Source organism: Manis javanica, chromosome 16, assembly GCF_040802235.1.
Source record: "Manis javanica isolate MJ-LG chromosome 16, MJ_LKY, whole genome shotgun sequence".
NCBI lineage: Eukaryota > Metazoa > Chordata > Mammalia > Pholidota > Manidae > Manis > Manis javanica.
The window spans coordinates 59,322,169-59,340,574 of record NC_133171.1 but is presented as its reverse complement, the minus strand read 5'-3'; the positions used below and the strand labels follow the sequence as shown (position 1 = coordinate 59,340,574).

The 18,406-nt window shown below is 42.7% G+C and overlaps 2 protein-coding genes across 2 annotated transcripts in view; one reads left to right on the top strand and one right to left on the bottom strand.

Moving 5' to 3' along the window:
* The window catches only part of LOC108388563 (patr class I histocompatibility antigen, A-126 alpha chain-like), a 35,406-nt gene extending 29,411 nt beyond the window's left edge, over positions 1–5,995 (top strand). The window contains exon 9 of the transcript XR_012126312.1: positions 5,883–5,995. The gene's annotated coding sequence lies outside the window, so the exon portion shown is untranslated. The remainder of the gene's footprint in view (positions 1–5,882) is intronic.
* An 8,670-nt stretch (positions 5,996–14,665) lies between these two features.
* Positions 14,666–18,193, bottom strand: LOC108399725 (putative HLA class I histocompatibility antigen, alpha chain H). The gene is made up of 7 exons (XM_037005112.2): positions 18,031–18,193; positions 17,436–17,705; positions 16,942–17,217; positions 15,999–16,274; positions 15,781–15,891; positions 15,317–15,348; positions 14,666–14,965 (listed from the first exon to the last, which is right to left on the bottom strand). The coding sequence occupies exons 1-7, from the start codon at positions 18,092–18,094 to the stop codon at positions 14,888–14,890; spliced, it is 1,107 nt and encodes a 368-aa protein (XP_036861007.2). The 5' UTR covers positions 18,095–18,193; the 3' UTR covers positions 14,666–14,887.
* Positions 18,194–18,406: the final 213 nt, after the last annotated feature.

Here is an 18,406-nt window from a genome sequence, read left to right as displayed (position 1 = left end):
GGTGATAGAGGTGGTCTTGGGTAGTTGGTGCATGTGTCACCTGGGAGAACAAAGTCCCTTCCCACTCGCTCACTGCTTCCTCTCCTGCAAGAACGGCAACCCCTAGCAGCTTGTGCTGGTCAGCTATGCACCGACAGGGTGTGAGTCTGGGCTGGGCAGCTGTGGAGGTGCTCCATGCAGCTGCTGTGGGCATGGCCGGTCTCAGGCTGCTGTTCTGCTATGGTGGGGCTGCACTGGAGGGGGAACAGGTGGGAGGCTGTTTATCACTGTGAGGTGCCTCAGAGCTGCACTGCTGTGCAGGGGGTTAGGGTGCCTGGAGTTCCCCGGGATTCCAAGTTGCTGGGCTGAGTGTGCCGGGATGCTTCTGTCCAGCTGTGAGGCTCCTGTCCCTTTAAGACTTTCAAAAGGCACTCGCTTTTCTTTTGTCCTGGGGGGGGCGGCTGTGGGGACCAGCTCACAGGTTTTACTGTTCCATTTCCCTAGTATCCAGTACACCACGTACTGTGTGTCTGCACTCCCAGTGCGGATGGCTAGGGTTGGGTATTTAGCAGTCCTGGGCTCCCACTCCCTCCCCACTCTGACTCCTGTCCTCCCACCAGGAAATGGGATTGGGAGACACTCAGGTCCCACCGGGCCACAGCTTGTATCTTACCTCCTTCGTGAGGTGCTGGGTACTTGCAGGTGTAGGTGTAGCCTGGCTGTTGTACTGTACCTTTTGGTCTCTCTTTTAGGAATAGTTGTATTTGTTGTATTTTCAAAAATATATATGGTTTTGGGAGGACATTTTGGCTGCCCTACTCACACCGCCATCTTGGCTCCTCATCTTCATAATAGGGGTCTTTGACTCTAAATCTGCATGAATAGATAGATCATCTTGAAAGAAAATCAATAAGGAAGCAGCAAAAACAGACTGGTAGTTACTATGGGGGTGGGGCTTGGGTAGGTGGATAAAATAGGTAAAGGGAATAAAAACACAGAATCTCAATTATAATATAAATTATTCACATGGATGAAAGTATGGTATAGAGAATATAGTCAACAATACTGTAATATCTTTCTATGTTGAAGATAGTAACTTCACTTTTTGAGGTGAGCATTTAATAATGTTTATAACTTTGAAATCAATATAATATTGTATATCAACTATACTTTAATACAAAAAAGTAAATAGTGGCTTGAAATGACAACTCAGACCAGCTGGACTTAATAGATATGTACAGAACATTCCATCCAAATACAGCAGAATAAGCATTCTTTTTAAGTGCGCATGAAACATTCTCCAGGACAGACCACATGTCAGGCCACAAAACCAGCCCTAATAAAATAAAAAAGACTGAAAGCATGTCGTGTATCTTTTCCAACAACAATATATGAAACTAGAATGCAGTTACACCAACAATAACAACAATAAAATGGGAAAATAGATAAACATATTGAGACTAAACAACATGTTACTAAACAACCAATGGGTCAATGAAGAAATCAAAGAGGTATCAAAAATGACCTCGAGACAAATGAAAATGGAAACACAATGGTCCAAAATCTTTGGAAAGAAGCAAAGACAGTTCAAAGAGGGATGTTAATAGCAAGTCAGGCATACATCAAGGAAACAAGGAAAACCTCAAAAGCACTACTCTTATACGTAAAAGAACTAGAAAAAGAAGGAAAACAGCCTGAAGTTAGTAGTTGGAAGGCAATGATAAAGATCAGAGTGGAAATAAATGAAATAGAAACTGAAAAGATAATACAAAAGATGAATTCAACTAAAAGCTGGTTCTTCAAAAAATAAACAAAATTGATAAACCTTGAGCCAGACTCATGAAGAAAAAAAGAGATTACTCACATACATAAAATCAGAAACAAAAGAGAAGTTACAAAAAACACAATAAAAATACAAAGAACTATAAGAGATTACTATGAAAACTTATGCCAACAAATTAGACAACCTAAAATAAATGGATAAATTCCTAGAAACATACAATCTTCCACCAGTGAATCAGGAGGAAACAAAGTCTGAACAGACCAGTTACTTGTAACAAAATTGAGTTGGTAATTTAAAAAAAACCCACGATGCACAAAATTCCAGAACCAGATAGCTTCAAGATGAATTCTACTGAACACTGAAAGAAGAGTCATTATCTACACTTCACCAATTATTCCAGAAAAACTGAGGTGGAGGGAATATTTCCAAATTCATTCTATGAGGCTAGCATTACCCTGACAGCAAAACCAAAGTCACAAAAACAGAAAATTATGGATGAATATCCCTGATAAACATGGATGCAAAAATACTCAACAAAATATTAGCTAACTGAATTCAAAAATACATCAAAAGGATCACTCACCATGACCAAGTGGGATTTATTCCAGGGACACAGGATGATTCAATATCTGCAAATCAATGAACGTGATATACGACATCAACAAAAGAAAGGATAAAAAACATTGTCATCTCAATAGATGCTTACAGAGCATTTGACAAAAGCCAGCATCCATTCATGTTTTAAAAAAAAATCTCAACAAAGTGGGTATAGAAGGAACATAACATAATTAAGGTAAAAAATTAATGACAAACCCACAACTAACAACATAATGGTGAAAATATGAAAGCTTTTCCTCCAAGATCAGGAGCAAGATAAGATTCCCATTCTTACACTTTTACTCAACATAGTACTGGAAGTCCTAGCTAAGAGGAATCAGAATATAAAAAGAAATAAAAGGCATCCATATTGGTAAGTAAGAAGTAAAACTGAACTATTTGTAGGTGACATGATACTATATACAGAAAACCCTAAAGACAAACAAAAAAAACCAATTCAAACTAATAAATACATTCAGTAAGTTACAGAACACAAAATCAATACATAGAAATTGGTTACATTTTATACACTAATAACAAACTAGGAGAAAGAGTTGTACCATTTACAATTGTACCAAAAAGATTAAACTACCTAGGAGTAAATTTTGTTTCTTTTTCTTTAATTGAAGTATTGATATATAATTTTATATTGGTTTCAAATACACAACACAATGGTTCAACAGTTACCTATGTTATTAAATCCTCACCACCATTAGTGTGGTTACTATCTATTAACATAAAAAGATGTTACAGAATCATTAACTATATTCTCCATGCTGACCTACTACTCCCATGACCAAACTACATTATGATCAAGAATTTTTGTGCTCCTTTATCTCCCTTGCCCTTCCCCCAACTCCACCCAACCCCTTCCCTATGATAACCACCAGTCACTTCCAGTGTCTTCAGTCTACTGTTGCTTTGTTCCTTCTGTTTACTTTGTATTTATGTCCTAAAAATAAGTGAAATAATATGGTATTTGTCCTTCATCTTGCTTATTTCACTAAGCATAATGCCCTCTAGATCCTTCCATGTTTTTTAAAATGACAGGGTTTCTTTTTTTATTATGGATTAAAATATTCAGTTGTGTATATGTACCACCTCTTCTTTATCCATTCGTCTATTGATGGACACTTAGGTTGCTTCCATGTCTTGGCTATTGTGAATAATGCAGTGATAAACATATACTTTTTGGATCAGGGATTTCGTTTTCTTCGGGTAAATTCCTGGAAGTAGAATTGCTAGGTTGAATGGTATTTATATTTTTAGTTTTTTGAGGAACTGCAATACTGTTTTCCACAGTGGCTGCACCCATTGACATTCCCACCAACAGTGTAGGATTCCCTTTTCTCCACATCCTTACCAACACTTGTTATTTCTTGTCTTTTGGGTAGTGGCTGTTCTGACTGGTATGAGGTGATATCCCATTGTGATTTTGATTTGTGTTTCCCTGCTTAGCGATGTGGGGCATCTTTCCATGTGCCCATTGGCCATCTGTATTACTTCTTTAGAGAAGTGTCTGTTCAGGTCCTCCACCCATTTTTAAAATTTTTTTTATTAAGGTATGATTGATATACACTCTTATGAAGGTTTCACGTGAAAAAAATAATGTGGTTATTATCAAGTCCCCACCCATATCCCAATACAGTCACTGTTCATCAGTGCAGCAAGATGCCGCAGATCAACTATGTGCCTTCTTTGTGCTACACTGTTCTCCCCATGATCCCCCACACCATGTGTACTAAACATAATACCCCTCAGTCCCCTTCTCCCTCCCTCCCCATTGATCCTCCCACACACCTCCCCTTTGGTAACCACTAGTTCATTCTTGGAGTCTCCGAGTCTGCGGCCATTTTGTTCCTTTAGTTTTGCTTCATTGTTATACTCCACAAATGAGGGAAATCATTTGGCATTTGTCTTTCTCCACCTGGCTTATTTCACTGAGCATAATGTCCTCTAGTTCCATCCATGTTGTTGCAAATGGTAGGATTTGTTTCTTTCTTATGGCTGAATAGTATTCTATTGTATATATGTACCACATCTCCTTTATCCATTCATCTACTGATGCTCCACCCATTTTTAAAAAGGTTCTGTGTTTCTTTAGTGTTGAGGTGTATGAGTTCTTTATATACTTTGGATGTTAACCCCTTATCAAATGAGTCATTTAAGAATATATTCTCCCATATCATAGGTTGCCTTTTTGTTCTGCTGATGGTGTCCTTTCTTTGTACAGAAGCTTTTTAGTTTGATATAATCCCACTTGTTCATTTTTTTATTTTTTTCCTTTGCCCAAAGAGAGGTGTCCAGAAAAAATTTGCTCATACTTATGTTTAAGAGGTTTTTGCCTATGTTTTCTTCTAAGTTTTAATGTTTCATGTCTTATATTCAAGACTTTGATCCATTTCAAGTTTACTTTTGTATATGATGTTCAACAGTAATTCAGTTTCATTCTCTTGCATGTAGCTGGCCAGTTTTTCCAACACCAATTATTGAAGAGGCTGTCTTTTTCCCATTATATAATCATAACTCCTTTATCATATACTGATATAAACAGATGCTTGATTTTATTTCTGGTCTCTCTATTCTGTTCCATTGATCTATGGATCTGTTCCTGTGCCTGTTTTGATTACTGCAGCTTTGTAGTATAGCTTGAAGTAAGGGAGTATAAGTCCAGCTTTGTTCTTCTTTCTCAGGATTGCTTTGGCTATTTAGTGTATGTTGTGGTTCAATATGGATTCTAGAACTATTTGTTCTAGTTCATTGAAAAATGCTGTTGGGACTCCAAGAAGGGACTAATGGTTACCAAAGGGAAGGGGTTGGGGATGATGGGTAGGAAGGAAGGCAGAAGGGGATTAAGGGGCATTATGATAAGCACATATAATGTAAGTGGCTCATGGGGAAGGCAGTAGAGCATGGAAAAGACAAGTCGTGACTCTATAGCATCTTAGTATGCTGATGGACATTGACTGCAATGGGGTGGGTGTGGGGGAACCTGATGATATGGGTGAATGTTGTAACCACAATCTTGCTCATGTGAAACCTTCATAAGATTGTATATCAGTGATAACTTAATAAAGAAAAGAAAAGAAAAGAAGAGAAAAGAAAAATGCTGTTGGTATTTTGATAGGGATTGCTTTGAATCTGTAAATTGCTTTAGGCAGGATGGCCATGTGGACAACACTAATTCTTTCTATCCATGAGCACAGGATAGATATCCACTTATGTGTGTCTTGTTTTTTTTTTTTTTTTCTTTCATGAGTGTCTTATAGTTTTTAGAGTATAGGTCTTTTACTTCCTTGGTTAGGTTTATTTCTGGGCATTTTATTCTTTTTGATGCAATTATAAATGGAATTGTTCTCCTGATTTCTTTTTCTGCTAGTTCACTGTTAGGATATAGGAATGCAACAGATTTTTGTGTATTAATTTTGTATCCTGTAACTTTGCTGAATCCAGTTATTAGTTCAAATAGTTTTTTGGCAGCGTTTTTAGGGTTTTCTATGCATATCATTGTCCCATCCTGCAGGAATATCAACGGGGGTCGACAACCTGGAGAAGAGAATGAAGGGGCAAGAGACACAAAGAACGGACACCAAGACAAGATGTCTGATCAAGCTGACACAGTTTATTGTTTGCAGGCTCAATTTATACAGGTAGCAAGGAAGGGGTGGGTCAGAAGGTAATTGGGCCTTAGGTGGCGCCAGCGGGAAGGTGTAGAGAGGTAGTTGGGCCTTGGCTGGTGCCGGTGGGAGCGGAGGACCCGGAAGAGAAGCAGGGAGTTCGCCATCTTGTGGGTGGGGGCCCTTGGGAGGGAGGTTTTAAGGGTGGGGCTTTCCCCTGGGGCAGAGGGTGTTTTTTGATTAACAAGATGTTGGCAATATTAATAGGCCAGTGGAAAGAACAGAAAAGCACATGTTGCTAGGTAACCTGACCGCAAGGTTTACCTCAATTTAGGCCATGGCAGGATTTCCTTTTGCTGTTGTCTTAAGGCTAACATTACTTAAGTTCTTTTTTAGCTCGCTCCCAACATATCATGTCATCTTAAAATAGTTTCATTTCTTCCTTACCTAGTTGGATGCCTTTTATCTCTTTGTGTTGTCTGACAGCCATGCCTAGGACCTCCAGTAGTATGTTGAATAAGATGGTGAGAGTAGACATCCTTGTCTTGTTTCTGATCTTAAAGGAAAAGCTTTCAGCTTTTCACTATTCAGTATGATGTTAGATGTGAGTTTGCCATATATGGCCTTTATTGTGTTGAGGTACATAACTTCTATGCCCATTTTGCTAAGAGTTTTTATCATGAATGGCAGCTGAATTTTGTCAAATGCTTCTTCAGCATCTATTGAGATGATCGTGTGGCTTTTATCCTTCTTTTTGTTAATGGGGTATATGACGTTGATTGATTCACAAATATTATATCATCCTTGCATCCCTGGAATAAATCCCACTTGGTCATGCTATATGATCCTTTTGATTTATATTTGAATTTGGTTTGCTAATATTTTGTTGAGGATTTTTGCATCTATACTCATCAAGGATATTGCTCTATAATTTTTTTTTGTAGTGTCTTTGTCTGGTTTTGGTATTAGAGTGATGTTGGTCTCCTAGATTGAGTTTGGAAGTATTCCCTACTCTTCTACTTTTTGGTATACTTTAAGAAGGATGGGTATTAGCTCTTCTTTAAGTGTTTGGTAGAATTTAGCTGTGAAGCCATCTGATCCTGGAATTTTGCTTGTTGGGTTTTTTTATTACCAGTCCAATTTCATTGCTGGTAATTGGTCTGTTCAGATTTTCTGTTTCTTCCTGGGTCAGTCTTGGAACATTGCATTTTTCTAGGAATTTGTCCATTTCTTTTAAGTTGTCCAATTTGCTGGCATATAATTTTTCATAGAATTCCCTAATAATTCTTTGTATTTCTTTAGTACTGTTGTGAGTATTCACTTTTTGTTCCAGATTTTGTTTACTTATGTTCTCTTTTTTTCTTGATAAGTCTGGCTGGGGGTTTGTCTATTTTGTTATTATCTCTTGGTTTCATAGATTTTTTCTATTGTTTTATTATTCTCTATCATATTTATTTCTGCTCTGATTTTTATTATGTCCCTCCTTCTACTAACTTTGGGTTTCATTTATTCTTTTCCTGATTTCTTAAATTGTGAGTTTAGACTGTTTATTAGGGATTGTTCTTGTTTCTTGAGGTAGGCTTATATTGCTGTGTATGTCCCTCTTGGAACCATTTTTGCAGTGTCCCACACATTTTGGACTATTAAGTTTTTGTTTTCATTTGTCTCCATATATTATTGCTTTATTTTTGTTTTAGTTTGTTCATCTTTCCATTGCTTATTTAGAAGCATGTTGTTTAGCCTCTGTGTGTTTGCATGTAGGCTTTTTTGTTTCCTTCACGTAGTTTATTTCTGGTTTCATACCACTGTGGTCTGAGAAGCTGCTTGATGCAATTTCAATCTTTTAAAATTTACTGAGGTTCTTTTCGTGGCCTAGTATGTGATCTATTCTGAAGAACATTCTGTGTACACTTCAGAAAAATATGTATCCTGTGGTTTGGGGTGGAGTCTTCTGTAAATATCTATTAAATCCATCTGATCTAATGTGTTGTTCAGTGCCTCTGTTGCCTTATATATTTTCTTTCTGGTTGATCTATTGATGTAACTGGTGTGTTAAGGTCTTCTACAATGAATGCATTGCAGTCTATTTCCCCCTTTAATTCTGATAGTATTTGTTTTACATATTTAGGTGTTTCTATATTGGGTACATAGATATTGATGATTATAACCTCTTGTTGGATTAAGATTAACCCCTTTATCATAATTTAGTGTCTTTTGTTGTTTTGAAGTCTATTTTGTGTACTGCTACTCCTGCTTTTTTCTCCCTATTATTGGCATCAAATATCATTTTCCATCACTTCACTTTCGGTCTGAGTGTGTCTTTCTGTCTGAAATGAGTCCCTTGTAGGCAGCATATAGATGCTTCTTGTTTTTCTATTTTTTTATCCATGCTGCTACTCAGTCTTTTGATTGGTACATAGTACATTGGTACATTCTTTTGATCAGTCCATTTACATTTAAGGTAATTATTGATAGGTATGTTCTTATTGCCATTTCATTAATTGCTTTCTGATTGGTTTTTTTAATGTTTTATTTTTTTATTGTGGTAGAATATACATTACAATTTACCATTCTGGCCATTTTCTTTTTTTATACAGTCTTTTCTGTTGTTGTTGTTATCATCAATCTACAATTACATGAAGAACATTATGTTTACTAGGGTCCCCCCTTCACCAAGTCCACCCCACAAACCCCACTACAGTCACTGTCCATCAGCATAGTAAGATATTGTAGAATCACTACTTGTCTTCTCTGTGTTGCACAGCCCTCCCCATTCCCCCCACACACATTATACATGCTAATCATAATACCCCATTTCTTCTTCCCCACCCTTATCCATCCCTTTCCTCCCATTCTCCCCACTACCTTTCCCTTTGGTAACTGTTAGACCATTCTTGGGTTCTGTGATTCTACTGCTGTTTTGTTCCTTCAGTTTTTCCTTTGTTCTTATACTCCACATATGAGTGAAATAATTTGGTACTTGTCCTTCTCCGCTTGGCTTATTTCACTGAGCATAATACCCTGTAGCTACATCCATGTTGTTGCAAATGGTAGGATTTGTTTTCTTCGTATGGCCGAATAATATTCCATTATGTATATGTACCACATCTACTTTATCCATTAATCTACTGATGGACACTAAGGTTGCTTCCATTTCTTGGCTATTGCAAATAGTGCTGCAATAAACATAGGGGTGCATCTGTCTTTTTCAAACTGGGCTGCTGCATTCTTAGGGGAAATTCCTAGAAGTGGAATTCTTGGGTTAAATGGTATGTCTATTTTGAACATTTTGAGGAACCTCCATACTGCTTTCCACAATGGCTGAACTAATTTACATTCCCACCAGCAGTGTAGGAGGGTTCCCCTTTCTCCACAACCTCACCAACATTTGCTGTTGTTTGTCTTTTGGATGGTAGCAATCCTTTCTGGTGTGAGGTGATATCTCATTGTGGTTTTAATTTGCATTTCTCTGATGACAAGCAATGTGGAGCATCTTTTCATGTGTCTGTTGGCCATCTGAGTTTCCTCTTTGGAGAACTGTCTGTTCAGCTCCTCTACCCATTTTTTAATGGGATTATTTGCTTTTTGTTTGTTGAGGTGCATGAGTTCTGTATATATTTTGGATGTCAAGCCTTTGTTGGATCTGTCATTTACTAATATATTCTCCCATACTGTAGGATACCTTTTTGTTCTATTGATGGTGTCCTTTGCTTTTTGTACAGAAGCTTTTTAGCTTGATGTAGTCCCACTTGTTCATTTTTGCTTTTGTTTTACTTGCCAAGGGATATATGTTCATGAAGAAGTTGCTCATGTTTATGTCCAAGAGATTTTTGCCTATGTTTTTTTCTAAGAGTTTTATGGTTTCATAACTTACATTCAGGTCTTTGATCCATTTCGAATTTACTTTTGTGTATGGGGTCAGACAGTGATCCAGTTTCATTCTCTTACATGTAGCTGTCCAGTTTTGCCAGCACCATCTATTGAAGAGATGGTCAGTTCCCCAATTTAAGACCATGGCTCCTTTATTGTATATTAATTGACCATATATGTTTGGGTTAAGGTCTGGAGTCTCTATTCTTTTCCACTGGTCTGTGGATCTGTTCTTGTGCCAGTACCAAATTGTCTTGATTACTGTGGCTTTGTAGTAGAGCTTGAAATTGGGGAGTGAGATTCCCCCCTCCCACTTTATTCTTCCTTCTCAGGATTGCTTTGGCAATTCGGGGTCTTTGGTGTTTCCATATGAATTTTTGAACTATTTGTTCAAGTTTGTTAAAAAATGCTGTTGATAATTTCATAGGGATTGCATCAAATCTGTATATTGCTTTGGGCAGGTGGCCATTTTGACGATATTAATTCTTCCTAGCCAAGAGCATGGGATGAGTTTCCATGCTGAGAGTTTTTATCATGAATGGATGTTGAATTTTGTCGAATGCTTTTTCAGCATCTATGGAGATGATCATGTGGTTTTTGTCCTTTTTGTTGATGTGGTGGATGATATTGATGGACTTTCGATGTTGTACCATCCTTACATCCCTGGGATGAATCCCACTTGGTTGTGGTGTATGATCCCTTTGATATATTTTTGAATTCGGTTTGCTAGTATTTTGTTGAGTATTTTTGCATCTATGTTTATCAGGGATATTGGTCTGTAATTTTCTTTTTTGGTGGGGTCTTTGCCTGGTTTTGGTATTAGGGTGATGTTGGCTTCATAGAATGAGTTTGGGAGTATTTCCTCCTCTTCTATTTTTTGGAAAACTTCAAGGAGAATGGGTATTATGTCTTCTCTGCATTTCTGATAAAATTCCGAGGTAAATCCATCTGGCCCAGGGGTTTTGTTCCTGGGTAGTTTTTTGATTACCTCTTCAATTACTTTGCTCATAATTTGTTTCTTTAAATTTTGTGTTTCTTCCTTGGTCAGTCTTGGAAGGTTGTATTTTTCTAGGAAGTTGTCCATTTCTTCTAGGACTTCCAGCTTGTTAGCATATATGTTTTCATAGTATTCTCTAATTATTCTTTGTATTTCTGTGGGGTCCATCATGATTTTTCCTTTCTCATTTCTGATTCTGTTGATGTGTGTTGATTCTCTTTTTCTCCTAATAAGTTTGGCTAGAGGCTTATCTATTTTGCTTATTTTCTCAAAGAACCAACTCTTGGTTTCATTTGATTTTTTTCTATTGTATTATTCTTCTCAATTTTGTTTATTTTTTCTCTGATCTTTATTATGTCCCTCCTTCTGCTGACTTTAGGCCTCATTTGTTCTTCATTTTTGAATTTCAATAATTGTGATGTTAGGCTATTGATTTGGAATTGTTCTTCATTCTTTAAGTATACCTGGATTGCTATATACTTTCCTCTTATGACTGTGTTCGCTGCTTCCCCCAGAAGTTGGGACTTTGTGTTGTTGTTGTCATTTGTTTCCATATATTGCTGGATCTCCATTTTAATTTGGTCGTTGATCATTGATTATTTAGAAGAATGTTGTTAAGCCTCCATGTGTTTGTGAGCCTTTTGTTGTCTTTGTACAATTTGCTTCTAGTTTTATACCTTTGTGGTCTGAAAAGTTGGTTGGTAGAATTTCAATCTTTTGGAATTTACTGAGGCTCTTTTTGTGGCCTAGTATGTGGTCTATTCTGCAGAATGTTCCATGTGCACTTGAGAAGAACGTGTATCCTGTTGCTTTTGGATGTAGAGTTCTATAGATGTCTATTAAGTCCATCTGTTCGAGTGTGTTGTTCAGTGCCTCCGTGTCCTTACTTATTTTCTGTCCAGTGGATCTATCCTTTGGAATGAGTGGTGTCTTCAAGTCTCCTAAAATGAATGCATTGCATTCTGTTTCCTCCTTTAGGTCTGTTAGTATTTGTTTCACATATGCTGGTGCTCCTGTATTGAGTGCATATATATTTAAAATGGTTATATCCTCTTGTTGGACTGACCCCTTTATCATTATGTTATGTCCTTCTTTATCTCTTGTTACTTTCTTTGTTTTGAAGTCTATTTTGTCTGATAGTAGTATTGGAACACCTGCTTTTTTCTCCCTGTTGTTTGCATGAAATATCTTTTTCCATCCCTTTACTTTTAATCAGTGCATGTATTTGAGTTTGAGGTGAGTCTCTTGTAAGCAGCATATAGATGGGTCTTGCTTTTTTATCCATTCTATTACTCTGTGTCTTTTGATTGGTGCATTCAGTCCACTTACATTTAGGGTGATTATTGAAAGATATGTACTTATTGCCATTGCAGGCTTTAGATTCGTGGTTACCAAAGGTTCAAGGTTAGCTTGTTTACTACCTTACTGTCTAACTTAACTTGCTTATTGAGCTATTATAAACACAGTCTGATGATTATTTCTCTCCCTTCTTATTCCTCCTCTTCCATTCTTCATATGTTGGGTGTTTTGTTCTGTGTTCTTTTTAGGAGTGCTCCCATCTAGAGCAGTCCCTCTAAAATACCCTGTAGAGGTGGTTTGTGGAAAGCAAATTCCCTCAACTTTTGCTTGTCTGGGAATTATTTAATCCCTCCTTCATACTTAAATGATAATCGTGCTGGATACAGTATCCTTGTTTCAAGGCCCTTCTTTTTCATTGCATTAAATATATCATGCCATTCTCCTCTGGCCTGTAAGGTTTCTGTTGAGAAGTCTGATGATAGCCTGATGGGTTTTCCTTTGTAGGTGACCTTTTTTACTCTCTCTGGCTGCCTTTAATACTCTGTCCTTGTCCTTGATCTTTGCCATTTTAATTATTATGTGTCTTGGTGTTGTCCTCTTTGGGTCCCTTCTGTTGGGAGTTCTGTGTACTTCCATAGTCTGAGCAACTATTTCTTCCCCCAGTTTGGGGAAGTTCTCAGCAATTATTTCTTCAAAGACACTTTTTATTCTTTTTTCTCTCTCTTCTTATTCTGGTACCCCTATAATGCAGGTATTGTTCCTTTTGGATTGGTCACACAGTTCTCTTAATATTGTTTCATTCCTGGAGATCCTTTTATCTCTCTGTGTGTCACCTTCTATGCATTCCTGTTTTCTGTTTTCTATTCCATCAATAGCCTCTTTCAACTTATCCATTCTGCTTATAAGTCCTTCCAGAGATTGTTTCATTTCTGTAATCTCCCTCTGGACATCATCCCTTAGCTCTGCATATTTCTCTGCAGCTCTGTCAGCATGTTTATGATTTTTATTTTGAATTCTTTTTCAGGGAGACTGGTTAGGTCTGTCTCTGCAGATCCTCTCTCAGTTGTCTGAACTATTTTGGACTGGACTAAATTTTTTTGCCTTTTCATGGTGATAGTGGTGGCTGTAGGCAGGTTGTGGGTGTGTCAGCTGGGAGAAGAAAGTCCTTTCCTGCTTGCTGGATGCCTTGCCCTTCTCTGCTGCCTGTGTCAGTTACCCACACTCCTGGAGCAGCCACCGGGTTAATCCCCTAAGCTCCTGTGGGCATGGTCTCTGTCAGAACAGTGCGGAGCCCTGCGGGGAGTGGCAGGCATGCCCGGTGCACTCCTCCACAATAGCAGCACTCCTGCTGGGCAGCTGTGTGCCAGCAGCGTCTTTGGGTCTGGCCTGGGTGGCTGTGCATCGGGCTGGGATTCCGGTTGGCTGCTGGGAGCATGGCTGCTCCCTGTGGCACCGCTGCAGTTGTGCGTAGGCCTCTCCCATGCCCCTCTGGCACTGCTGCTGCTGACACACATGGGCCACTCCCAGGCCACTTGGTCACCACTGCTGCAGGGTCGCACAGACCTCTCCCGGGCTCTTCTGGTGCCACTGCTGCCAGCGCACGCAGGCCATTCCCAGGCTGCTCTGTCACCGTCGCAGTGGGCTTGCATGAGCCGCTCCTGGTCCCCTCTGGCACCACCAGCACACGTGAGCCACTTCCAGTCCCCTCTGGCGCCACCACCCCCTGCACGCGCTGCCACTATCTCACTACTGGGCCGGTGTGTCGGCGTCCGTGCCAGTTGGGGGAATGACTGGCAGGCTGCTTAGTGCCATGAGGGGCTTCAGAGCTGTGCTGCTGCCCAGGGATTTAGGGCGCCTAGAGTTCCCCTGTATTCCCAGCTGCTGGCTAATTGTGCTGGGACGACTTCGTCCAACTGTGAGGTCCCTGTCTCTTTAAGACTTGCAAAAGCCCTCACTTTACTTTTGTCTCAGGGGTGCCAGTTGCGGGGTCTTTTCCGCAGGTTTTGCTTTTCCATTTCTCTAATATCCAGCACCCCGTGCACCTTGTGTCTACACACCAGGTGCGGATTTCTAGAGCTGGTTGTTTAGCAGTCCTGGGCTTTCCCTCCCTCCCCTTCCGACTCCTTTCTTCCCACAGAGTTCTGGGGTGGGGGAGCCTTCGGATCCCACCTGGCTACAGCTTGTATCTTACCCCCTTCATGTGATGTTGAGTTCTCGCAGATGTAGATGTATCTTGGCTCTTGTACTGTATCCACTGGTGTCTCTTTTAGGAATAGTTGTATTTATTGTATTTTCATAAATATAAATGTTTTTGGGAGGAGATTTCCACTGAACTACTCATGCTGCCATCTTCCTGTGATCATGCTAAGATTTTTAACTTAGCATTATATTTAACAGAAAGTAGGGTGAATCAATTACTTTATAAAATAAAATACATAAAATTTACAAAGATTGACAATCTAACAAATAATCTCAAATTGTAATGATTAAATGAGGAACCAGTCAGCCACTTTCAAAATGAAATTATTTTTGAAACAGCTTTATTGAGGTACTTATATACATATTTAGCATATACATGTTTACTGTATACAATTTGACATGTTTGAACACATCTGTGCACCCACAGTAGTAACAGACAATGGTATCAGGGAGGAATCATGGTGGGCAGGCATGGGCCAGTCTCCCTACCTCCTCAAATTATGCTAACAGATCACAGACCTAGTCAAATGCCCTTAGCAGAAAGAGTCAGGGGATCTCAATGTCACACAGGGGAACGTGAAGAAATCTTGCATCACCCAGTCCCCGCAAGGCAGCCACCTCACACTGTGAGAGAAAATGGTCATGAACAAATTCAGGGCAGTCATCTAAGTGGAGATATTCTAAAAGACCTTCTGCTTACTCAAAATGTACAAATCCAGAGAGTCCCCATCACCCAGTGTGTTCCCTCTACCCAAACCCCTCCCACTTCAAACCGTCTAGGGTCTTATCTTTAGGAGCCATGAGAGACACATAAGAGCTCTGGGCACTGTCACTACCTGGGGTGTGACAGAACAAGATGAGGTCAGAGCCCACAGGAGGTAACAGAAAAAGAGGGACTATGGGGAGAGGTGGTGAGCTCCCCCATGGGCTCCTGTCACCCTCAAGAGGCTCAGGGACCACCCCCTCTATACTTACTGCAGCCTGAGTATAGCTCCCTCCTTCTTCTCCTGTGGGAAGAAAATACCCCATGAGAGGCAGGAGGAGGCTTGGCCATGAGGGCCTAGTGGGACTTGATAGTCCTGGACCACAGGGAAGTTTCCAGAACTGTGACTACAGACCCAGGACAGGATCAGGAAACAGGGAGAAAGGAAGTGTGGGGGGACTGGACCACCTGCCCTCCTGGAATCTGTCCTCAGCAGGGACCTTCCCTCTGACCTTGGGCTGCTGGGAATTCCATCCCCATGGCCACATTCATTAAGGGAAAATCCATCCTTCATTTTCACATGTGCTTTACAGGAGCCAGTGACAGCCCTCAGCTCCAGGCTGGGCAAGCACAGGGGTGTGGATGGCATTTCCCACTAACAGGCAGGACAAACTTCCACCCAGGGCTTGAGCCCCCCAGTGGGCCAGGAGCACTCAGAAACACCCCCCTTCCCTACCTGAGCGCTTCTTCCTCCACATCACAGCTCCAGCCACCGCAGTTCCAGTGACCACAAAGAGGACCAGGCCAGCAATGAGGCCCAGAAGGGAGATGGTGGGCTGAGGTGGCTCTGGGGAGGGAAGTGAGGCCCTGACCTCAGGCTTGAGTCCTGACCTTGCTGAAGTCTCCACAGGGCTCTGCTCTCTGAGAAGGGCTCCACCCCACACCCCTCCTCACCCCATCTCAGGGTGACGGGCTCAGGCAGCCCCTCATGCTGCACATGGCATGTGTATCTCTGCTCCTCCCCAGAAGGCACCACCACAGCCGCCCACTTCTGGAAGGTTCCGTCCCCTGAAGGCCTGGTCTCCACAAGCTCTGTGTCCTGGGTCAGGTCGTCCCCATCACGCAGCCAGGTCAGGGTGATCTCCGCAGGGTAGAAGCCCCGGGCCCAGCACCTCAGGGTGACCTCACTGTCAGAGGTGGGGTGATGGGTCACATGTGTCTTTGGGGGGTCTGAGGAGGAAGTTGACAAAATTTAGGAACTTTGGGTTACCTCCCATAGACCACTGAAACAGCATTCATGTAATCATCCCTGATAATGGACAGGATAATTGGGATGGGGGACAGGAGTATAAAACTCAGACATCAGCCTGTACTCCAGGACCTGGAATAACCTCCTATCGCTTGGAAAGTTCTAGAATCAGGGTTAAAGAGCTCAGGGTAGGAGACTCCAGGTCTCTAAACAGGACAACAGCGATTTCTGTTCCAGCCCTGGGTGGAGGTCAAGTAACTCAAAAAACCTGAATTCAGATTTCCAATAAAGTTGAGCTTGGGACAGAGAATAGGCCTGAAGGAGTAAGTCACCCAGTAATGCCCAAGGTTACTTCCCAGGGTCAAAAAGTCTGCTATTTATTTCAAAGGTATCCCTCTCCATCTTCATAGAGACTTAATGTGCTATGGGCATAGAGACATAATCCCTTAAACGTCCTGAGAGAAGGATGGGCCTTCTGGGCAAGTCACCTTCTGGTACAGGATCTGAAAACCCAGACGAACAGCTTACCCCAGGATCCAAGGTGGGAGAGAGAAGGGAAGAATTTTTCTCCCATTTTTCTCCCCTTTTGATTGGACCAGATGAAGGTACAACCCCAAAGGGAAATGGGGAGGCCCCGCGGCCCGTTACCTGCGTGCTGCAGCGCCTCCTTCCCTTTCTCCAGGTACCAGCGGAGCCACTCCACGCACTCCCTCTGCAAATAGAGCCGGTAGTGCTCCGCCATACCGGCTGCCTCCCACTTGCGCCGGGTCATCTGAGCCGCCGCGTCCGCCGCGGTCCAGGAGCGCAAGTCCTCATTCAGGGCGAGGTAATCCGCGCCGTCGTAGGCAAATTCTTCATAGCCACGCAGGAGGCGCCCGTCAGGCCCCACAGAGCAGCCGGACAGCCACTGGAAAGCGTGAGGCACTGGCCCCGTCCCCAGCGTCAGCCCGACGGCCCAGGCCAGCCCCGCCCCGAGCACCTGCTCGCGCGCCAGACTCACGGGCTGTATTGTCAGGGCCCTTTTTCTCCTAACTTGTAAACGAAATCCGAGCGAAACCGACCAGCTTTTCCTGGGTCAAGGGGCGGATGGGGATTTCTGGCATGGGGTGAATCTCGGACCTGGGAACTCTAAGAGGACTCACCGGACTCGTTCTGGTTGTAGTAGCCAAGGGCAGTCTTCAGATTGAATGTGCAGGTCTGAGAATGCCGTTTGGCAATACTGGTTTGCCGGTCCCAAAACTGTGGCTCTTCCTGCTCCATCCATGGCGCCCGAGGCTCCACCCTTGGATTTGCAGCGTCGCTGTTGTACCGCAGGAACGGCGTGTCGTCCACGTAGCCCACGGAGATGTAGAAGGGCTCCCCGAGGCCGGGCCGGGACACGGCGGTGTGGAAATACCTCAGGGAGTGGGAGCCTGGGGGCGCGGAGGGGCTGAGACCCGGGCCGACCCTCCTTCCCGCGCGGGTCCCGGGTCCCGGATCCCAGGTGGGTGGGGCCGGGCGGGGTGGGGCTTGGGGCTCGGGAGACGGAAAGGGGCGACGGGAGACCCGAGTGGTGAGGGGGAGGCTGGAGCCGGGGAGGAACAGGGGGGAGGGACAAAGGCGGGATAGGGGCGGGGCCGGGGTGGGGTCTGGCCCGGGGGCTGCAGCGATGACCCTTCCCCGGGGGTCCTGCGCCCCCTTCCGGGGGCCCCCTCGCTCCTCCTTTCAGGGGCCGCGCCCTCCCGACCCCGCACTCACCCGCCCAGGTCTGGGTAAGGGCTAGGGCCCCCGACAGCAGCAGGAGGAGGGCTCGGGGCGCCATGGTCCAGATCCTCTGGGTCTGGGGAGAAGCTGAGCTCCCCCGGGTCCGAGGAGTCTTTATAACCAGGACCGCGGTTACGCCGATTGGCTTGTCTGGAAACCCGACAGTCACTGGGAGCCGGAACGGGTGTCGCGTCACTAGTATCCAGGCAGAAGGACGTGACACAAGTTGTGAGCGACAGTAGCGAAAGCCCCGAGAGTGGGGACTTCCCGACATTGAGGTTCCCCGCCCCAGACACCGTCCTCGGGACTGAGGTCCCGGGAGCCATGGCCTCCCGGGGACCTGGGGCTTTGTCCTGATCTCTCTCCTGCA